Here is a 20560-nt window from a genome sequence, read left to right on the forward strand (position 1 = left end):
TTTATCACTCAGGATTCCTTATTTAATTTATTTTATTTTATTTTTCCAAGAAAGGGTCTCACTCTATTGCCCAGGCTGGAGTGCGGTGGTGTAGTCACGGCTCACTGCAGCCTCCATCTCCCTGGGCTTAAATGATCCTTCTTGGGCTTAAGCGATCCACCCGACTCAGCCCCTCAAATAGCTGGGACTACAGGCACGCACCACCACAGCTGGATTGTGTGTGTGTGTGTGTGTGTGTGTCTGTGTGTGTGTGTGTGTGTTTTGTAGAGACAGGGTTTCACCATGTTGCCCAGGCCGGTCTTGAACTCCTGGGCTCATGCAGTCCGCCTGCCTCGGCCTCCCAAAGTGCTGGAATTACAGGTGTGAACCACTGTGCCTGGCCAGGATTTCTTATTTTAAATTACATGTGTAGCAAACTGAGAAAACTTTTCCAAAAATTGTTTTCCCTGATTGTAAAAATAATTTATGCTCATGGAGGATAACCTGAAAAACACAGGGAAAAAAAATTAGCCAAAAGTGGGCATAGAATCTAGGACAACAGAGGCTGGAGTCATGGTACTCCTTCTTAGAAATCAGAGACTGATAAAATTGTTTCTCATATTCAAAGAGAATGGCTGCTTTTTGTTTTTTCTGGACGTTCTTCACAGTGCTGCCGCAGTCTCCTGTGCTTGCTGATTAGAACCCTGATATATTAACCTGCAGAAACTTTGTGTTTGCTATTTTCTTAGCAGGGAAGAAAACGAACAGTTACAAAGCTGGCCATTGTGCTGGCTGCTCTAAATATGCTGTCTTGTTTCATATTCGCCACAACCCTGAAGGCATGATTTTGTAGATGAGGAAACTGAAGCACAGAGAAGTTAGGCCGCAATGATAGTAAGTGGTCTTTGGGCTTTGTTCCAGAACTCTGTGACGGGAAAGCGTGTGCCCTCCCCCGCTGGGGACTTGTGACTGTGCTATGGAGGAGGGATGGCACATTGTGGCTGATCATGACACAGTGACCGGCTCCTCTTTCAGGCTCCGGAAGGGCTCCCAGGTGGCCTGTCTTTGAGGCAATGGAAAAGGGGGAAGGTAGAGAAGACATAGCCTAGGAGGGAGCACTTCAGTCTCCAGCAGGTACTCAGGTCACTGCCGGCGAAGGGCGTGAAGGATAAGGAGCTGGCCACCTCAGATACCAGAGCTCAAAGAAAAAGCATAATTTCCAGCGGATCAGAGTTTCTATGTTGTTGTCTCTTCCGGCCTGCTAAACATGTAGTGGGTAGTTCCCTGAAATTATGTTCACTTCATCCATTTGTACAGTCTTAGGGCATTGTGAGGATTATTGAACAAATGAAGGTTTTATTTCGCTTAAAATTACTATTTAATTGAGCTTCAGATTAAAAAAAATTTTTTTCCTTTACTTTGATGTAAGATGGAATTACTATGTTTCCATTTTAGCAAATTATGTAATTTGTGTGGGTGTCATTTAAGGGTCATTGTACTATAGAATGCTGCAGGAAGTGGCTATTTAAAAAGCCATATCCAGGCCGGGCGCGGTGGCTCAAGCCTGTAATCCCAGCACTTTGGGAGGCCGAGACGGGCGGATCACGAGTTCAGGAGATCGAGACCATCCTGGCTAACACGGTGAAACCCCGTCTCTACTAAAATACAAAAAAAAATTAGCCGGGCGAGGTGGCGGGCGCCTGTACTCCCAGCTACTTGGGAGGCTGAGGCAGGAGAATGGCGTGAACCCGGGAGGCGGGGCTTGCAGTGAGCTGAGATCCGGCCACTGCACTCCAGCCTGGGCAACAGAGCTAGACTCCGTCTCAAAAAAAATAAAATAAAATAAAATAAATAAATAAATAAATAAATAAATAAATAAATAAAAAGCCATATCCATTCTGTAGTCATGTTTGAGGTCAAAAGGATTTTGGAGTGCTTCTTTGCAGTGTTTTTCCTCTTTGGAACATCAGCTGTCTTTGAAGTCAGTGTGGAGACCAGCTCTCCTGGTAGGGAAGGAGACCATCCCACAGCTGAGAGTGTAGACTTCAAAAGGCCCGGAGAAGGGAGAAGAGAAGCATGCATGATCATGACGCTCATCTCACTGCAGGGATTGAAGTGTGTTTGCAATGTGTGCTTAGTCTCTTCTTTTGCTAAAGTTAAAGCACGTGATTCTATGAATTTGATTTTTTTTTTTTTTTTTGAGACAGAGTCTTGCTCTGTCACTCAGGCTGGAGTGCAGTGGCGCCATCTCAGTTCACTGCAAGCTCCGCCTCCCAGGTTCATGCCATTCTCCTGCCTCAGCCTCCCCAGCAGCTGGGACTACAGGCACACGCCACCACGCCCGGCTAATTTTTTTGTATTTTTAGTAGAGATGGAGTTTCACTGCGTTAGCCAGGATGGTCTCGATCTCCTGACCTCATGATCTGCCCGCCTTGGCCTCCCAAAGTGCTGGGATTACAGGTGTGAGCCACCGTGCCTGTCCTCTATGAATTAGATTTTTAAATAAAATTTCATGTGGCTGAAAAGAAGATGCATTTGGCTTTATTCACCTGCCAAAATTTAGGTTAATATAGTGATGATTCTTCAGATGCCTTTAAAAACCCTTAATGTTTTCATTTGTTTTGGGGCAATTTTTGCATATTATTAGGTTGCACAAAAATTCTAGCACCGAAAATCTGCAGATGAAACAACAATAAATAATGACTACTTAGCAGAGCAAGGAGTAATCACTAATTCTAAGTGAAATATTAAGGACTGTAAGTGGCCAGACAGGTGGCCAGTGAGCTAGGCAGAAGTCCTGCAAGCTGAATTCTATGAGAATTTCCTCAGAAATCTTGCTGTCCTCTAGGATGATGTGGACTTGCTGCCTGTGGCTGCAGCTGTTGTGCTGTGTGATTTTGAATAGGTAGAACAGCAAAAAGAGCAGTGTAAGTAAGGGATATTTAGGATGTAAACAGTCTGACTAGGTGTAGGAGGGTTTGCATGGGAAGAAAGGGTTAGGACAGTTTGGTCAGGTGGTAGAAGAATATGGAAGCTAGGCTGAGGAATTTGGATTTATCCTGTGGGCCAGTGGGAGCCACGGAAGGTCCCGGAGCAGAGAAGTAGCATGGTGGTAGATTCCAGCCAGATCACTTGTTTTCAGCATTCTTTTCAGGCCTTCCCGTGAAGAGAAAGTGCCAGGGGAGAAGTGAGTTTGGGAGTGAACCTAGAAGGGTGGTGTGCTGGTAGGCGCTGGAGACAAACAGGCCTGCTTCCTCTGCCAGATCCACCACTTTCTAGTCAAGGCATCCATCCTTCAGAGACTCATTTCCTCCAGCCGAGGGAAATGGTTCTTTTTTGCTCCCTTTAAACAGCATTGGCAGATAGTGTGAGTGGTGCCTACGGGAGCCACCACTACAGAGCCCAGTGAGAACGATTTCTAGAGGCTCAGGTTAGATACCAACGATACCCCAAAAAGGCAGACGAGCTGAGCCCTTAAGAGGAGGTGGGGAGATATGGGTGAGGGTAGAGGAGATTATGTATGAGGTTTGGTTGGTGGTTGCGTCATCTGTTTCCTTCGACTCATTCATGGTTTTTTATTTTTGTGGTGTGGAGCTGCTTCCGATTTTTTTTTTTTTTTTTTTTTTTTTGAGACTGAGTCTCTCACTCTATTGCAGGCTAGAGTGCAGTGGCATGATCTCAGCTCACTGCAACCTCCACCTCCCGGGTTCAAGCGATTCTCCTGCCCCAGCCTCCCGAGTAGCTGGGATTACAGGCGCCCACCACTACGCCCGGCTAATTTTTTGTATTTTTAGTAGAGACGGGGTTTCACCATGTTGGCCAAGCTGTTCTCGAACTCCTGACCTTGCGGTTCGCCCGCCTCAGCCTCCCAAAGTGCTGGGATTACAAGCATGAGCCACCACACCCAGCCCAATTTCTTTAAGAGGTTTTAGAACAATGGTTCTCACCCCTGGCTGCACATTAGTACCAACTGAGGAACATTTAAGACCTGCTGGCTAGGTGTAGTGGCGGTGGCTCACGCTTGTAATCCCAACACTTTGGGAGACTGAGGCAGGTGGGATCACCTGAGGTCAGGAGTTTGAGACCATCCTGGCCAAGATGGTAAAACCCCGTCTCTACTAAAATTACAAAAATTAGCCGAGCATAGTGGTGTGCGCCTGTAATCTCAGCTACTCGGGAGGCTGAGGTACAAGAATCGCTTGAACCTGGGAGAGGCAGAGGTTACAGTGAGCCAAGATTGTGAATTTTACTCCAGCCTGGGCAACAAAGTGAGACTCTGTCTCAAAGAAAAGGAAAAAAAAAAGAGAAAAAACAAAAGACCTGCTAATGTGTGTGCCCAGACCAGACAAATTAAATCAGAATCTGTGAGGGCACAAGCGTAGGTATCTTTTCAAGTTCTCTAGGTGATTCTAGAATGCAACAGGGTCAAGACCCTCTGCCTTAGGAGTAGAGAGATGGGAACACTGACAGGTATCTCTGCAAGACGTCTCTGAACAGCTGCTGGTGTCTTTTTCTGTACTTTAAGTTTCACGGCACATCTGATAGCTGTGCCAAAAGGGAAGAGAGAATTACGTGGGCTAGGCTGGTTTGAAGGTTTGCATAAGTTTTGGCTTGAGCTACTTAACACCTTTATTTCAAAGTAACTTGTGTTTGTAGCCTCACTAAAGTAATTTGGGGCTAGACAGGTTCAAAATAAGTTTTCCTAAAATTTCACCAAACCAAATTACGTTTGAGTACCTGCTACTGTGCAGTGAAATCCCACATACCCTTTCAGAAACTCAGGAAAACAAATTGCCAGTGGGGATGCTTACTTGGAAAATGGCATGGCCAGTGTTGGGAGCATTAATCAATTCCGAAGTTGTGGGAATGACAGTCTCCACCTCTGCACCCTCAGGTAAGAGTCAGTGGGTCTACATCATTGGGGTGAACCAGCTCAGTCCATGGACTAGTGAGGACTCCCACCTTTCCAAGTTGCAGAAAGAGCCTGGCCTTAGGACTTCCCCGGGTCGCCAGCTGTGTATGGCAGGTTGGAGGGTCCTGGGAGTCAGCAGGACTTGGGTTCCAGTTCCCAGCCAGCTGCATCCTACCTATGCCACCTTGGGTAGCTCATTCGATCTCACTGAGCTGAGATCTACCACCTAGGGTGGCTGTGAGGATTAATGAGAAGTATTGGGTTAGGGGCTTAGCAAAATTCGCAGCACATGATCAGTCCTCGTTTTAAGTTAATTCTTTCTTTTCCTCCCTCACTTAAGTCAGAAATCACGTGGTCTTAGTGCAAGTGCATTTCCAGTTTGAAAAACTTCAGCACTAGACCTCAGTGATTTGCCAGAATGCCCACATGCTGGGGCTTGACACAGCAGCCTCCCTGGCATGCCAAGATAGGGGGTGTTGTGTCAAGAGGAGGGGCAGAAAGGAGCGGGCCCTTTGGGGAAGTGGCAGCAGATGGCAGGGTTTGGTGGCAGGCTGAAATCCATCTGACTCAGGTCTGCCCTGCAGGGCTGTTAGCTCTCCTTTCCATGCCTGATGGGCCTTGGTGCTTTATCTTCTCTTTTATGCACTCTGTCGATCCTGTTCCACATCAGAGAGGGATCCTGTTCCACATCAGAGAGGGCAGTAAAGATGGGAATGATTCACTGGAGGATCCCAGGCTGCTGACTCCAGCTCGGGAGGTGGAGGCCTGACTTCAAATGTCAAGTTTCTACTGGTCTGCAGGGCTCTCTTCTATTTGCTTTAATAAGAGCTACAGCCTGGTTGCAAGCAGTAGGCAGCTGTAGTTTTTTTCCTTTTTCTGACACAGAGTCTCACTCTGTTGCCAAGGCTGGGGTGCAGTGGTGCAATCTCGGCTCATCACAACCCCCGCCTCCTGGGTTCAAGTGATCCTCTTGCCTAAGCCTCCCATGTAGCTGGGACTACAGGTGCGTGCCTCCATGCCTGGCTAATTTTTGTATTTTTAGTAGAGACGGGGTTTCACTGTGTTGGCCAGGCTCGTCTTGAACTCCTGACCTTGTGATCCACCTTCCTTGGCCTCCCAAAGTGCTGAGATTAGAGGCGTGAGCCACTGTGCCTGGCCTCTTTTTTTTTTGTTCACAGCATTGGAAATTTGAGGTGAAAACATTTCCCTTTTGGTTAGGCTGGATGGTATATTAAGCAATCTAGAAAAATTCAGGCTGGGTGCAGTGGCTCACACCTGTAATCCCAGCACTTTGCGAGGCCAAGGCGGGCAGATCATGAGGTCAAGAGATAAGAGACCATCCTGGCCAACATGGTAAAACCCCGTCTCTACTAAAAATACAAAAATTAGCCGGGCATGGTGGCACATGCCTGTAGTCCCAGCTACTTGGGAGGCTGAGGCAGGAGAATCACTTGAACCCCGGAGGTGGAGGTTGCAGTGAGCCGAGATTGTACCACTGCACTCCAGCCTGGGCTGCGGGACTCTGTCTCAAAAAAAACACAAAAACAAAAACTAAGACATAAACACACACATTTGCCTAGGCCTACACGGTGTCAAGATCATCAGTATGACTCTCTTCCACCTCCACATCCTATCCCACTGGAAGGTCTTCTGGGGCAATAACACACATGGAGCTCTCCTATGATAGCAATGCCTTCTGGATACCTCCTGAAGGACCTGTCTGAGGGTGTTTTACAGTTACCTTTCTTTTCTAAGTAGAAGGAGTATACTCTGAAATAAGTATAAAAAGCAGTAGGTTTATTTACACCAGCATACTACAAACACATGAATAATCCATTGCGCTATAACATTAAGACATCTGTGATGTCACTAGGCAATAGAAATGTTTTTAGCTCCATTATAATCTTATTGGACCTTGCCCAGCCATTGTGGTTCACACCTGTAATCCTAGCACTTCGGGAGGTTGAGATGGGTGGATCACTTTGAGGTAAGGAGTTCCAGACCAGCCTAGCAAACATGGTGAAAACCTATCTCTATTAAAAATACAAAAATTAGCCAGGCTTGGTGGTGGGCACCTGTAATCCCAGCTACTTGGGAAGCTGAGGCAGGAGAGTTGTATGAACCTGAGAAGCAGAGGTTGAGTGAAGTGAGATCATGCCACTGCACTCCAGCCTGGGTGACAAAGTGAGACTCTGTCTCAAAAAAAAAAAAAACCCTAATCTTATTGGACCATCATCATATTTGTGGTCTGTTGTGACTGAAATGTCATTATGCAGTGCATGACTATATATACTTTGTGGAATAATTGAATCAAGCCAATGAACATATTATCACCTCGTGTAGTAATCATTTCTTTGTGGTGAGAACATTTAAGATCCACTGTTTTAGCCATTTTGAAATACGCATTATTATTGACTACAATCACCATGGTGTGCAGTAGATCACCACAACGTATTCTTCGTGTCTTACTAGAAACCTTCGACCAACATCATCTCTTTCTTGGTCCACTCCCACTCCCATCCTGTGGTAACCACCATCCTACTCTACTTCTGGAGGCTCATTCTTAATGTTCCTTTACAGGGGAAACACAATGGGTGGTGCCTTGGGGCTACCAGTAACTAAGCGCACCCTGTAGGTAGACATGCACATGTTACAAATGGTATTACATGTGGGATAGCAGTGGGCCATGGTCCAGGGCAGATGACAGCAGAAGTAACTCCCACTCCGTCCTGTATCCCAAGCCTCCATGGGCTGATGTGACCTGTTCTACTCACCTGATCCCCGGTTTCTCAGCCTCGGTACTTTGACATTTGGGGTCAGATATTCTTTGTTGTGGGGGTCTCCTGTGCCTTACAGGACATTTAGCAGCATTCCTGGCCGCTACCTATTAGGTAGCACTCCTGTCCCCTGTGACAACCTAAAATGTTTCCAGACATTGCCAGATGTCTGCCGAGCAAAATCACCCTCCTTTTTAAGAACACTGACCTAAACATAGAGTGTCTTGGCAGAAACATTAACTAGGATATCATTTTGGGATGTCACAGCCTGACATCAGGACACAGGCATTGTCTTTTTGCTACTGCTTCTCATATGCCAAATGCTTACCCCAAACATTATTGTGTTTTATAGCCAAGTTTATTTTTTAATCTAAATTATATCTATACACAGGAAAGGAATGGAACGCAGTACCTTTTTTTGTCAGAATGCATTTTTCTGTTGAGAATCATTTCCCCAGCATGAACAAAGCACAGGTTTGGAACATGATAGATGCTTAATCCATACCCACAATTGGCAGCAACATCTTCATAAAAACACATGTCCAAACTTTAAACTCAAAGCTATGTAGTTTATGTGTGTTTATATAAAGGAGACCAGCAAATGCTTACTTAGTAACTTCTAAGTGCCCAACATTGAGCTGGAATTTTAAACATTAAAATTATTCCTCTGATGGCCAGGCGCAGTGGCTCATGCCTGGAATCCCAGCACTTTCGGAGGCCGAGGTGGATAGATCACGAGGTCAGGAGATTGAGAACATCCTGACCAACATAATGAAACCCCCTCTCTACTGAAAATACAAAAATTAGCCAGGCATGGTGGCGTTGCCTGTAAATCCCAGCTACTTGGGAAGCTGAGGTGGGAGAATCGCTTGATGCAGGGAGTCAGAGGTTGCAGTGAGCCAAGATGGTGCCACTGCACTCCAGCCTGGTGACAGAGTGAGACTGTCTCAAAAAAAAAAAAAAAAAAAAAAAAATTATTCCTCTGATACATGAAGCAATGGATGCGCAAAGCGATTTTTGTGATTTAACATTTTTTTCCCTCTAAACATAAAAAAAAACTTGTTTATGTGTACTTGTTTGGAGTTACCCAATTATACATGCTAATTTACATTTCTATAGGAATGTAAAAAGCCGAGAAAATGTGTCAGTAAAACAAACCTAAGACGACAAGAACATTTAAATGCTAAAGGACTGATCTCCAAATGTAAGACTGTCAGTTGTTTTTAGCATTTTATCTTTATGTACTCAGAAATAATTGCATTAGCATATTGCTTAAGAGATTTGCCTGAGGCTGGGCGTGGTAGCTCATGCCTGTAATCCCAGCACTTTGGGAAGCTGAGACAGAAGAATTGCTGGAGGCCAGGAGTTCGAGCCCAGCCTGAGCAACATACTGAGACCCTGTTTCTACAAAAAATTTAAAAATTAGCTGGAGATGGTGGAGCACACCTGTAGTCCCAACCACTCAGAAGGCTGAGGTGTGAGGACTGCTTGAGCCTAGGAAGTCGAAGCTGTGTGCCATTGTACTCTAGCCTGGATGACAGAGCAACACCTTATCTCTGAAAAAAAAAAAAAAGAGAGAGAGAGAGATTCGTCACACTACACAAGTCAGTTTTGAAATGTTTTATAACCCCATATAAAACCATGCCAGGTACATAATAATTGAGCAGACATTGTTGAACGTTGAATGTATTATCCTTAACATAATCCAGAAGAGGCAGAAGTTCCTGCTTATTTGGAATTTATCAGCCTTTGCCAAATAAACAGCATATAAATGAATGATAGTGTAATACAATCAATTTTAAAATGTAGTTACCAGGTTAACATCTCATTTGGCTTTATTTTCTAAATAACCTATTTAAATAAGTGGAATTAATTCAGTAGAAAGAATTGGTTGAGTAGTGACTGTGAGTAATGCCTACATGATACCACCCAAAGTTAGTAAAACAGGCTGGGCACAGTGGCTCATACCTGTAATCCCAGCCCCAGGCCGGGCACAGTGGCTCATACCTATAACCCCACCTGTAATCCCAGGGTGAGCAGATCACTTGAGTCCAGAAATTCGAGACCAGCGTGGGCAACGTGGTGAAATGCTGTCTCTACAAAAAAAACAAAAATTAGCCGAGGTTGGTGGTGCATGCCTGTGGTCCCAGCTACTTGGGAGGCTGAGGCAGGAGGATTGCTTGAACCCAGCAGGTGGAGGTTACAGTGAGCTGAGATTGTACCATTGTACTCCAACCTAGGCAACAAAGTGAGACCTCAGCTGAAAAAAAAGTTAATAAAACAGTTCTGAACATTTGAGGAAAACAATAACATTCTTTATGATTTAATTTATACTTTCATCATAATGTCCAGTGTGTATAAACTGGAGGCTGCTCTAGGTCTGTATTTCATGCTTACTTAGTAATAATTACCTGGGGAAGCTATTAAAACTTCTCATTTTGGCCAGGCGCGGTGGCTCACGCCTGTAATTCTAGCACTTTGGGAGGCCGAGGTGGGCGGATCACCTGAGGTCAGGAGTTCGAGACCAGCCTGGCCAAGATGGCGAAACCCTGTCTCTACTAAAAATACAAAAATTAGCCAGACGTGTTGGCACACCCTGTGATCCCAGCTACTCGAGAGGCTGAGGCAGGAGAATCACTTGAACCTGGCAGGCAGAGGTTGCAGTGAGCTGAGATTGTACCACTGCACTCCAGCCTGGGCGACAGAGCAAGACTCTGTCTCAAAAAAAAAAAAAAAAAGTGCAGAGAGATCCCATTTACCCTTTCCTCAATTTTCTCCAATGGTAACATCTTGCAAACCTATAGTACAATATTATAACCAGGATATTGACGGTGATACAATCACGATAGAGAACACTGTTATTATTACAAGCATTCCTCACTTTGCCCTTCTGTAGCCACACCGCTTCCCTCTCACACCCATCTCACTACCCCAGCCTTAACTCCAGGTAACCATTAATCTATTCTCCATCTCTATAATTTTGTCACTTCAAGGATGTTACACAAATAGAATTGTACAAGATTTTTTTTTCCACTCAGTATAATTCTCTGGAAATCCATCCAAGTTATTGTGTGTATTAATAGTTCATTTCTTTTTTTGGTTGAGTAGTATTCCATGGTATGGATGTAGCAGAATTTAACCACCTGTTGAAGGACATCTGTCTTGTTTCCACTTTGAGGCTTTTACTAATAAAGCTGCTATGAACATTTGTGTATAAATTCTTACGAGAATGTAAGTTTTCGTTTCTTTGGAATAAATGTCTAGGAATACAATTGCTGGGTTGTATGGTAGTTGCGTATATAGTTTTTAAAGAAACTTCCAAACAGTTCTGGAGTAGCTGTATCATTTTATAGTCCCATCTGCAATGTATGAGTGATCCAGTTTTTCTGTATCCTAGCCAGGATTTCGTGTTCTTACTGTTTTTTATTTAAGCCATTCTGATAGGTGTATAATGGCCTTAATTTGCATTTCCCTGAGGGCTGGTCATGTTGACTATATTTTCATGTATGCCATCTGCATATCCTCTTCAGTGAAATGTATGCTTAACATTTGCCCATTTTCTAATTGGATTTTTATTTATTTTATTTATTTATTTATTTATTTTTTTGAGACGGAGTCTCGCTCTGTCGCCCAGGCTGGAGTGCAGTGGCGCGATCTCGGCTCACTGCAAGCTCCGCCTCCCGGGTTCACGCCATTCTCCTGCCTCAGCCTCCCGAGTAGCTGGGACTACAGGCGCCCACAACCGCGCCCGGCTAATTTTTTGTATTTTTAGTAGAGACGGGGTTTCACCGTGGTCTCGATCTCCTGACCTTGTGATCCGCCCGCCTCGGCCTCCCAAAGTGCTGGGATTACAGGCGTGAGCCACCGCGCCCGGCCTCTAATTGGATTTTTAAAAAATGTTTGTTCTTTCATAGAAAAATGTTTTTAATTTTGATGAAGTCCAATTTTTCCCTTGCATAGATCATGCTTTTGCTGTCAAGAACTCTTTGCCTAAACTTGCATCCCAGATTTTTCTCCTATTTTTTCCTAAAAGTCTTACAGTTTTACATTTTACATTTAAGTACATAATTCATTTTGGTAGTACAATGTGTGAATACAACGCATGAATCTTAGGTTGAGGTTCATTTCATTGCTGAGTGTCCAATTGCTCTGATGCGTGAAAGTAATATAACACATGAATCTTAGGTTGAGGTTCATTTCATTGCTGAGTGTCCAATTGCTCTAGCACCATTTGTTGAAAAGGCTATCATTCCTCTATTGAATTGCCTTTGCACTTTCATCAAAAATTTAATTAGGCATACTTATATGGAATTGTTTCTGGGTTCTCTGTTCTCTCCCAGTGACATATATGTTTATGCCTCCACCAACACTACACGGTCTTGATTACTATTATTATTGATTTAATTATTATTGATTACTGTATTGATATAATAGTCTTGACATCGGGTAGATTCCTCATACTTTATTTATTTATTTAGAGACAAGGTCTTGCTCTCTTGCCCAGGCAAGTGCAGTGGCATGATCCTGGCTCACTGCAGCTTCAGCCTCCCAGGCTCAAGCAATTCTCCTTCCTCAGCTTCCTAAGTAGCTGGGACTACAAGTGCATACCGCCATCCCTGGCTAATTAATTTTTTAATTTTTTGTAGAGGTGGAGTTTCACCATGTTGCACAGGTTAGTTGAACTCCTGAGCTCAAGCGATCCTTCCGCCTTGGCCTCCCAAAATGCTGGGATTATAGTCATGAGCTGCTGACTTGGCCCCATCTACATTTTAGAACAATTTTGCCTATATTTGGAAAAAAAATCTTTTATTAGGATTTGTTTTAAACATGTATATCAATTTAGGGATAACTGAAATCTTTATTTCTATTAGTTTATTCAGAGCTTTGATTTCCATTATCAGTGGTTTGTAGTTTTTGACGTACAAGTACTATGCATGTTTTAGATTCCCCCCAAGTATTTTTTTTTTGAGTAATTGTAAATGGTATTGTATTTCTAATTTATACCTATATATGTTCATTTCTAGTACATAGATACATTGATATTTGTATACTTGTATTCTGTAGCCTTCTTGAACTCAATTAATTAATTAATTAATGACAGGGTCTCTCTCTTTTGCCAAGGCTGGAGTGCGGAGGCCAACATGGCTCACTGCAGCCATGACCTTCCAGCTCAAGCATTCCCTCTGCCTCCTGAGTAGCTGGGACTACAGGCATGTGCCACCATGCCTAGCTAATTTTTTTATTTTTGTAGAGATGAGGTCTTGCTGTTTTGCCTGGGCTAGTCTTAAACTCCTGGACTCAAGCAGTTCCCCCGCCTCAGCCTGCTAAAGTGCTGGGATTACAGACATGAGCCACTGAGTCTGGCCTATGAATTTATTAATTCCAATTTTTTTGTAGATCCCTTGGGATTTTCTACATAGACTATCATGTTGTCTAAAAATAGGAATAGTTTTATTTCTTCCTTTTGATCTATATGCCTTTTATTTCTTTTCCTATTTTTATTACACTGGCTAGATCTTCCAGTAGTTTGTTGAGTAGGAGAACACACTGCCTTGCCTTGTTCGTGATCTTAGGGGAAAATATTGAGTCTTCCACCATTAAGTATGTCAGCTGTAGGTTTTTTGTAGAACCTTTTCATCAACTTAAGAAAGTGTCCTCTATTCCTGTTTTTCTAAAAGTTTTTATCATGAAAGGATGTTGAGTTTTGTCAGATGCTTTTTCTGCATCATTTAATATTATCATGTGATTTTTCTTGATTAGCCTGTTAATATGGCGGATTACATCGATCAGTTTCCGAATAGTGAACCAGCCTTGAGTCCCTAGAATAAGCCCCACTTGGTCATAGTATATAATTCTTTTTATAAATTGCTGAATTCAATTTGCTAATATTTTGGTAAGGATTTTTGAGCCTATGTTTGTGAATGGTATTGATCTGTAGTTCTCTTTTTTTTCTCTGTCTTTGGTATTGGGATCTGGGTAATACTAGCTTCATCAAGTGAATTGGGAAGTGTTCCTTCCTCTTCTGTGTTTTAGAAGAGTTTGTAAAGAATTGGTGTTGATTCTTCTTAAGACACTGAGTAGAATTCTCCAGTGAAACCATTGGGCCTTGATATATATTTGGGGGGAGTTTTTTAGTTATGAATTTAATTATAAATCATTATAAAGATCAAATTATATATTTCATATTGGGTGGGTTTTGTGGTATTTAGTGTTCCTGAGGAAGTGGTCCATTTCATCTAAGTTGTCAAATTTATATATGTAGAATCGTTCATAGCATTCCCTGATCCATTTGGTATCTGCACAGTCTGTAGTGGTATCCTAATTCATTCTTGATATTAATAATACGTATAATACGTATCTTATCTTTTTTTTTGTCCACTTTGTCCATTTTTGTCCATTTTATTGGTCTCTTCAAATAATCAGCTTTTTAATTCTTGATTTTTCTCTATTTCTTTGTTTTCAATTTTATTGATTTCTGCTCTTTATTTTTTTTCTTCTGCTTGCTTTGAGTTTATTATGCTCTTCTTTTTCTAGGTTCTTGAGGTGGAGTTTAGGTTTTGATAGTTTTTCTCTTTCCTAATATAAGTATTTAGTGCTTAAATTTCCCTCTCAGTGGTATGTTAGCTGACGTGTCCCACAAATTTTGATATGCTATATTTTCTTTCAGTTCAACGTATATATTTTTTAATTTCACTTGAGATTTTGTCTTTAAAACATGGATTATTTAGAAGTGTGTTGTTGAGTTCCCAACTGTTGTGGAGATTTTCCTGTTACCGATCTTACTGATTTCTAGTTTGTATGATTTTGGTTCTTTTAAATTTTTTGAGATTTATAGCTCAGGATATGATCTGTATTGGTCTATGATATGCATAATGACTTGGAAAGAATGTGTATTCTACTATTATTGGATGGAGTGTTCTATAAATGCTTATTAAATCCTGTTGGGTGATGGTATTGTTAAGTTCTTCTATATCCTAGTTGGTGTTCTGTTTAGTTGTTCTATCAATTCCTGACAGAGGAGTATTGAAGTCTTCAACTATAATTTTGGATTAGTCTGTCACTTCTTTCAGTTTTATCAGTTTTTTGCCTCACATATTTTACAGCTCTGTTGTTTGATGCATATACATTTAAGATTGCTATGTCTTCCTGGTAGATTACCCTTTTATTTTTATGTAATGTCCCTTTCTGTCTCTCTCTGGTAATTTTCCTTGCTCTGAAGTCTACTTTATCTGATTTTTTAAAACTTATTTTTGATTCCCTGATTTGGGGATTTTATAACTGAGGCTATTTTTCCCTTCTTTTTTTAAGGAATATATTATTCGAGTGCAAAGAGGAATTTCTGTGGAAAACAGCTGGCAGGTAAGCATTTTTTTTTTTTTTTTTGTCAATTAGGAAAATATCTAAATGTGTGACTAAAAGCCTGACTTGGGCATCTACAAATCTGGAAAAATCAGAACATGCATAAATATAAATCATGTTTCTTTTAGCTATAAACCTTTAGCTTTAAGACAAGTATGATAAGAGTCTTTCCTGTCCCCACTTGTTTGGTTAAATTGTGTATGATTGATATTAGCATGGAGGGTATCTAGGAATTTGTTCCCCAGCTCAACCCAGAGCAAATAGTATATTCAAATTACTTGTTTTGTTTCTAGAAATTCACACCTTCTCCCCTGTAGCTATGGTTTGAGTTCAGTCTACCACGTAGAAAGGTGAGATTGAGTCCTGGCTATTGTACAGTTTTGGCCACTACATTTTATGGATCTCAGGTCCACTCATGGGCAGCTTCTTGGGGAGGGTCATCTTGGGGCCCCAGGCTCTGCTTTCTTCAGTGGTGTCCTCAGAGAGAAAAGAATTCCTGGACGGATCGAGAAGTCCTTCCCATACAAGTTGACTTACAGAGGGTAGCTGAATTCTGCATAGGGGCCCTTTCTTTCCTGTTTTAGTAATTACGATTACCACCTCCACCTCCCTGCAACCCTTCTTCTCTCCCAAAAATCTTACCTTCTCCTTCACAGCCCAGCTCAAACCTTAACCTTCTACTTTAAGTAGCCTCTTACACACAGTTGTCCACACTGGTCTTTTCTTTGCCTGAAATTTCAAACTACTGTTTGTTTGAATAATTATTATATTTAACATCTATCGAGCATGTATTAAGTGTTCAGTACTGGTTTAAGCACATTCATTCACTTAACCTTTTAAAAATGTGCTATGTGGTAGTATTGTCCTCATTTTACATTTGTGAAGTAAGTAACTGTCTGAGGTCACAGTTAGATCATTGGCAGAATAGAGTTGGAATTTGCTCATTCTCTGTGGTTAACCACTCTATGATCTTTTGCTTCTTGGCTTTTATCAGGGATGACCTTATATTTAACTTTTTGATGTATATTTCGCAAACAGGGCCAACAATAGTGTCCTCCCAGAAAGATCAACCCTTGGTGCAGTTTTCTAGATCCATTGCATTAGAAACCCAGGTACTCAACAAAAATGTAGACTCTTGGGCCCCATCCTAGACCTACTGATCAAATTTTCAATGGGTAGGGTTGTAAGGGCGGAGAGGTGTGATACCTTTCTTCACCCATGGTAAAGGTTGTGGCCAACACTTCTTTTTTTTTTTTTTTTTTTTTTGAGACGGAGTCTCGCTCTACCGCCCAGGCTGGAGTGCAGTGGCCGGATCTCAGCTCACTGCAAGCTCCGCCTCCCGGGTTCACGCCATTCTCCTGCCTCAGCCTCCCGAGCAGTTGGGACTACAGGCGCCTGCCACCGCGCCCGGCTAGTTTTTTGTATTTTTTAGTAGAGACGGGGTTTCACCGTGTTAGCCAGGATGGTCTCGATCTCCTGACCTCGTGATCCGCCCGTCTCGGCCTCCCAAAGTGCTGGGATTACAGGCTTGAGCCACCGCGCCCGGCCTGTGGCCAACACTTCTATAACAAAAGACAGATTAACAAGGGGGAAAACATAACAAATTTATTTAATAAAAGCTTTCTGTTTTTTTTTTTTTTTGAGACGGAGTCTCTCTCTCTGTCGCCCAGTGGCACAATCTCAGCTCACTGCACGCTCCATCTCCTGGGTTCACGCCATTCTCCTGCCTCAGCCTCCCGTGTAGCTGGGACTACAGGTGCCCACCACCACGCCCAGCTAATTTTTTTGTATTTTTGGTAGAGATGGGGTTTCACCGTGTTAGCCAGGATGGTCTCGATCTCCTGACCTCGTGATCTGCCCGCCTCGGCCTCCCAAAGTGTTGGGATTACAGGCGTGAGCCACCACGCCCGGCCAATCAAAGTTTTATGTGACACAGGAACTTCCAGAAATGAAGACCCAAAGACCCAGGGAAAACTGTCCGTTTTTATGCTTGATTTGATGAAGACTGGATAGCCATGTAGAATGTGATTGAACAAACAATTTCTTTATGTTTTTATTTTTATTTTTATTTTTTTGAGATAGGGTTTTGTTCTCTTGCCCAGACTGGAGTGCAGTGGCGTGATCACAGCTCACTGCAGCCTCGATCTCCTGGGCTCAAGCGATCCTCCCACTTCAGCCTCATGAGTAGCTGGAACTATAGGCACGTGCCACTACGCCCAACTAATGTTTTTGTATTTTTTTATAGAGACGGGGTTTGGCTATGTTGCCCAGGCTGGTCTTGAACTCCTGAGTTCAAGCAATGCTCCCGCCTTAGCCTCCCAAAGTGCTGGGATTGTAGGCATGAGCCACCATGCCTGGCCTTGTCTGTTCTTCTTTTTTTTATTTTTATTTTTATAGAAACGGGATCTTGCTATGTTGCCCAGACTGGTCTTTAACTCCTAGGCTCAAGGGATCCTCCTGCCTTGGCCTCCCAAAGTGCTCGGATTATAGGTATGAGCCATTGTGCCTGGCCCTGTCTATTCTTCTTGGTCTGTCCGTGTAGCCTTCCTTCCTCCTGGGTATGGGGCAGGATCCCTTTAGAATGAGAGTCCTCAGGAGAGAAGGGAGAGAGCAACCTTTCTAGGTTTTATGGCTTACTTTGTGAGAGGTAGAGGAGCTAGGGACAGGAGGGCAGAAGACTACAAAGAAGAACTCATTTGTGAGCCCTTCTTTTTTTTTTTTTTTTGAGACAGAGTCTCATTCTGTTGCCCAGGCTGGGATGCAGTGGAGTGATCTCTGCTCACTGCAATCTCTGCCTCCCAGGCCCAAGCGATTCTCCTGCCTCAGCCTCCTGAGTAGCTGAGACTACAGGTGCTCACCACCATGCCCAGCTGATTTTTATATTTTTAGTAGAGATATGTTTTGCCATGTTGGCCAGGCTGGTCTCGAACTCCTGGACTCAGGTGATCCACCTGCCTTAGCCTCCCAAAGTGCTGAGATTACAGTTGCAAGCCACTGTGCCCAGCCCATTTCTGAGACCTTCTAATCTCCTTTAGTTCAAAGTACTTAGCATGCCAAAGTACCATACTTTGGGATATCATTTTCTGAGCCCCAGTAGGGTTCTAGATGATATCCAGGTAATACTTTTCTGCACATTAACATTTGAAAATCACCAATAAAGATTAAAGTCAAACTATTTCAAACCAAAATTATTTTCTTGATCAGGGCCTGAAGAGCTAGTCGAATTAGACTATAGCCTAATCAATGGCGTCAATACAACTGAGAAAGAATGTGTAGACAATGGAAGGTGGACTGTTTGTCAAGAGGGGGAACCCTGGGGAATCACCCTGGGCGAGGTGTGGGCAGCTCTGCCTGCAATGCAGTCCAGTCTCCAGGGTGGTGGGAGCTCACCTGGTGGAAGTTTGACCCAGGACAAAGGTGAAATGGCCTCAGAACTATCCATTTCCTCTTGCTTTGATTCCATGCTCAGTAAAACTTTTTTTTTTTTTTAAAGTCATTCATCTTTCTAGGCGCCTGGTTAATAAGAAAGACATGTGAAGGACTGTTTGCCCTGAAAACAAATATTCTCTTATCTCTTGGCATCTTGTGAATTTGACATGCATTAACCAGTTTCCCATGGCCCAGCCAATGCCTGGCACTGCTAGGTCTGTTTTCTAGGCTTGTCAGGTTAAACAGTTAAGCACCAGGTTTAAGCCCTACTACCCTTAGCACAAGTGCCTGAGCTCTAGAGTGCCAATATTACTAATACTAATACATATTAAATAAAGAAATGAAAAGAGATAGTCTTTGCTGAATCAAAACCCTACTTCTTGTCTCTTACAGATTGTTAGAAGATACAGTGACTTTGATTTGCTTAACAACAGCTTACAGGTAAATGTTTTGACATTCTAATTACACACATTGATTACTTGGGGTGTCTAAAAAACTGGTGGAGTCCAGGCGCAGTGGCTCACGCCTATAATCCCAGCAGCTGGGGAGGCTGAGGCGGGTGGATCACCTGAGGTCAGGAGTTCAAGACCACCTGACCAACATGGAGAAACCCCGTCTCTACTAAAAATACAAAATTAGCCAGGCGTGGTAGTGCATGCCTGCAATCTCAGCTACTTGGGAGGCTGAGGCAGGAGAATCACTTGAACCTGGGAGGCAGAGGTTGTGGTGAGCCGAGATCACGCCATTGCACTCCAGCCTGGGCAATAAGAGTGAAACTCCATCTCAAAAAAAAAGCTGGTTGGAAATGGCAATATCAGAAACAAGAAATTAGCACATTTCCCTGTCAAAGAAAATAAATTCATACTTTACTCAGATGATGTGTGGCTCTAAAAATAAACTTTTGGGAATCAACATGTGATTTATAATTAATAGTCACCTTGCAACCAAGTACTATTGTGCCAGACTGTATCCTCACCACAGTCATAGGAGGCTGATGTAATATCTTCTTTTAAAAGATGAGGAATGATTACGTGGATTGCTAGCGTTATTCACTTAGGTGGAGCTGGGACTCTGACTCTCTTCATTGAACTAGGCTACATAGTCAGCTCTGCAGATCAACATGCAGCAGTAACTGGGAGACTCAACCTTTTCCTGTTTAACTTTTTCTCCTAAATACGTAGTTAGAAATCTCTTTGTTTTAAATGTTCCTAACTTGAGGGCCATAATGGAAAGAAGCATGAGCTGCAAGGTCTTCATCTAGAGACACACCCAGTGTTGTAATGGTTGAAGGGTCCAAGAGGGGCTTTAGCACCTTAGGAAGTCCTGCCAGTAGCAGCCGTGTCTTCATCTGGCAGGCTGGACTTCAAATGCCTTGGATTACTGAAGACTATTTCGCTCTTGTGTGTCATACCTCAGGTTTGATTGGTAACATAAAATGCTTTAACCCTGAGGAAGAGTGCTTGGCTTATGATGTAAAGGACTCAGCCTGGAGGGAAAGGACTGCTCCCGTCATTGGTGAGCTAGCCATCATCGCTCATTCTGAATGACCTCAGATCTTGCCCACAAAGGTCAGGAGGACTGTGCACTAGGAGGAAGCATAATACTTCTTTTCCTTCAGAAGGCCATGTTTTGTTGGTCGGACTTCAGAAAATAAGCATTTGGGCCAGATGTGGCGGCTCACTCCTGTAATCCCAGCACTTTGGGAGGCTAAGGCGGGTGGATCACCTGAGGTCAGGAGTTTGAGACCAGCCTGGCCAACATGGTGAAACCCCATCTCTACTAAAAATACAAAAATTAGCTGGGTGCGGTGATGGGTGCCTGTAATCCCAGCTACTCAGGGAGCTGAGGCAGGAGAACTGCTTGAACCCGGGAAGGGGAGGTTGCAGTAAGCCGAGATTGCGCCATGTTGCACTGCATCCTGGGTGATAGAGCAAGACTCTGTCTCAAAAAAACAAACAAAAAAGGAAATAAGCATTTGTAAAGCCCAAACTTTAGCATTATTTATAATGCTGCTGAAAGCGTGAATGCCTTATTTTCCTTTTGAAGGAAGTGGCCTGAGTATCTGCAGACGTTTATGTAATTGCCATACTTGTCATGCATTTGA

The 20560-nt window shown here is 43.1% G+C and overlaps 1 protein-coding gene across 11 annotated transcripts in view; it reads left to right on the top strand.

The window, feature by feature from the left end:
- The window catches only part of LOC105482885 (PX domain containing serine/threonine kinase like), a 97922-nt gene that overhangs the window by 20793 nt on the left and 56569 nt on the right, over positions 1-20560 (top strand). For 10 of the 11 annotated variants that reach the window (XM_024793242.2, XM_011743355.3, XM_011743364.3 and 7 more), the window contains exons 2-3: positions 14977-15027; positions 18850-18897. In XM_024793242.2, the coding sequence (XP_024649010.1) occupies positions 14977-15027; positions 18850-18897 (99 nt within the window). Of the gene's footprint in view, positions 1-14976; positions 15028-17495; positions 17518-18849; positions 18898-20560 lie in introns of those variants that run through there. The other variant, XM_071091983.1, reaches the window with a different exon arrangement.

This window comes from Macaca nemestrina, chromosome 2, assembly GCF_043159975.1.
Source record: "Macaca nemestrina isolate mMacNem1 chromosome 2, mMacNem.hap1, whole genome shotgun sequence".
In the NCBI taxonomy this organism is placed as follows: domain Eukaryota; kingdom Metazoa; phylum Chordata; class Mammalia; order Primates; family Cercopithecidae; genus Macaca; species Macaca nemestrina.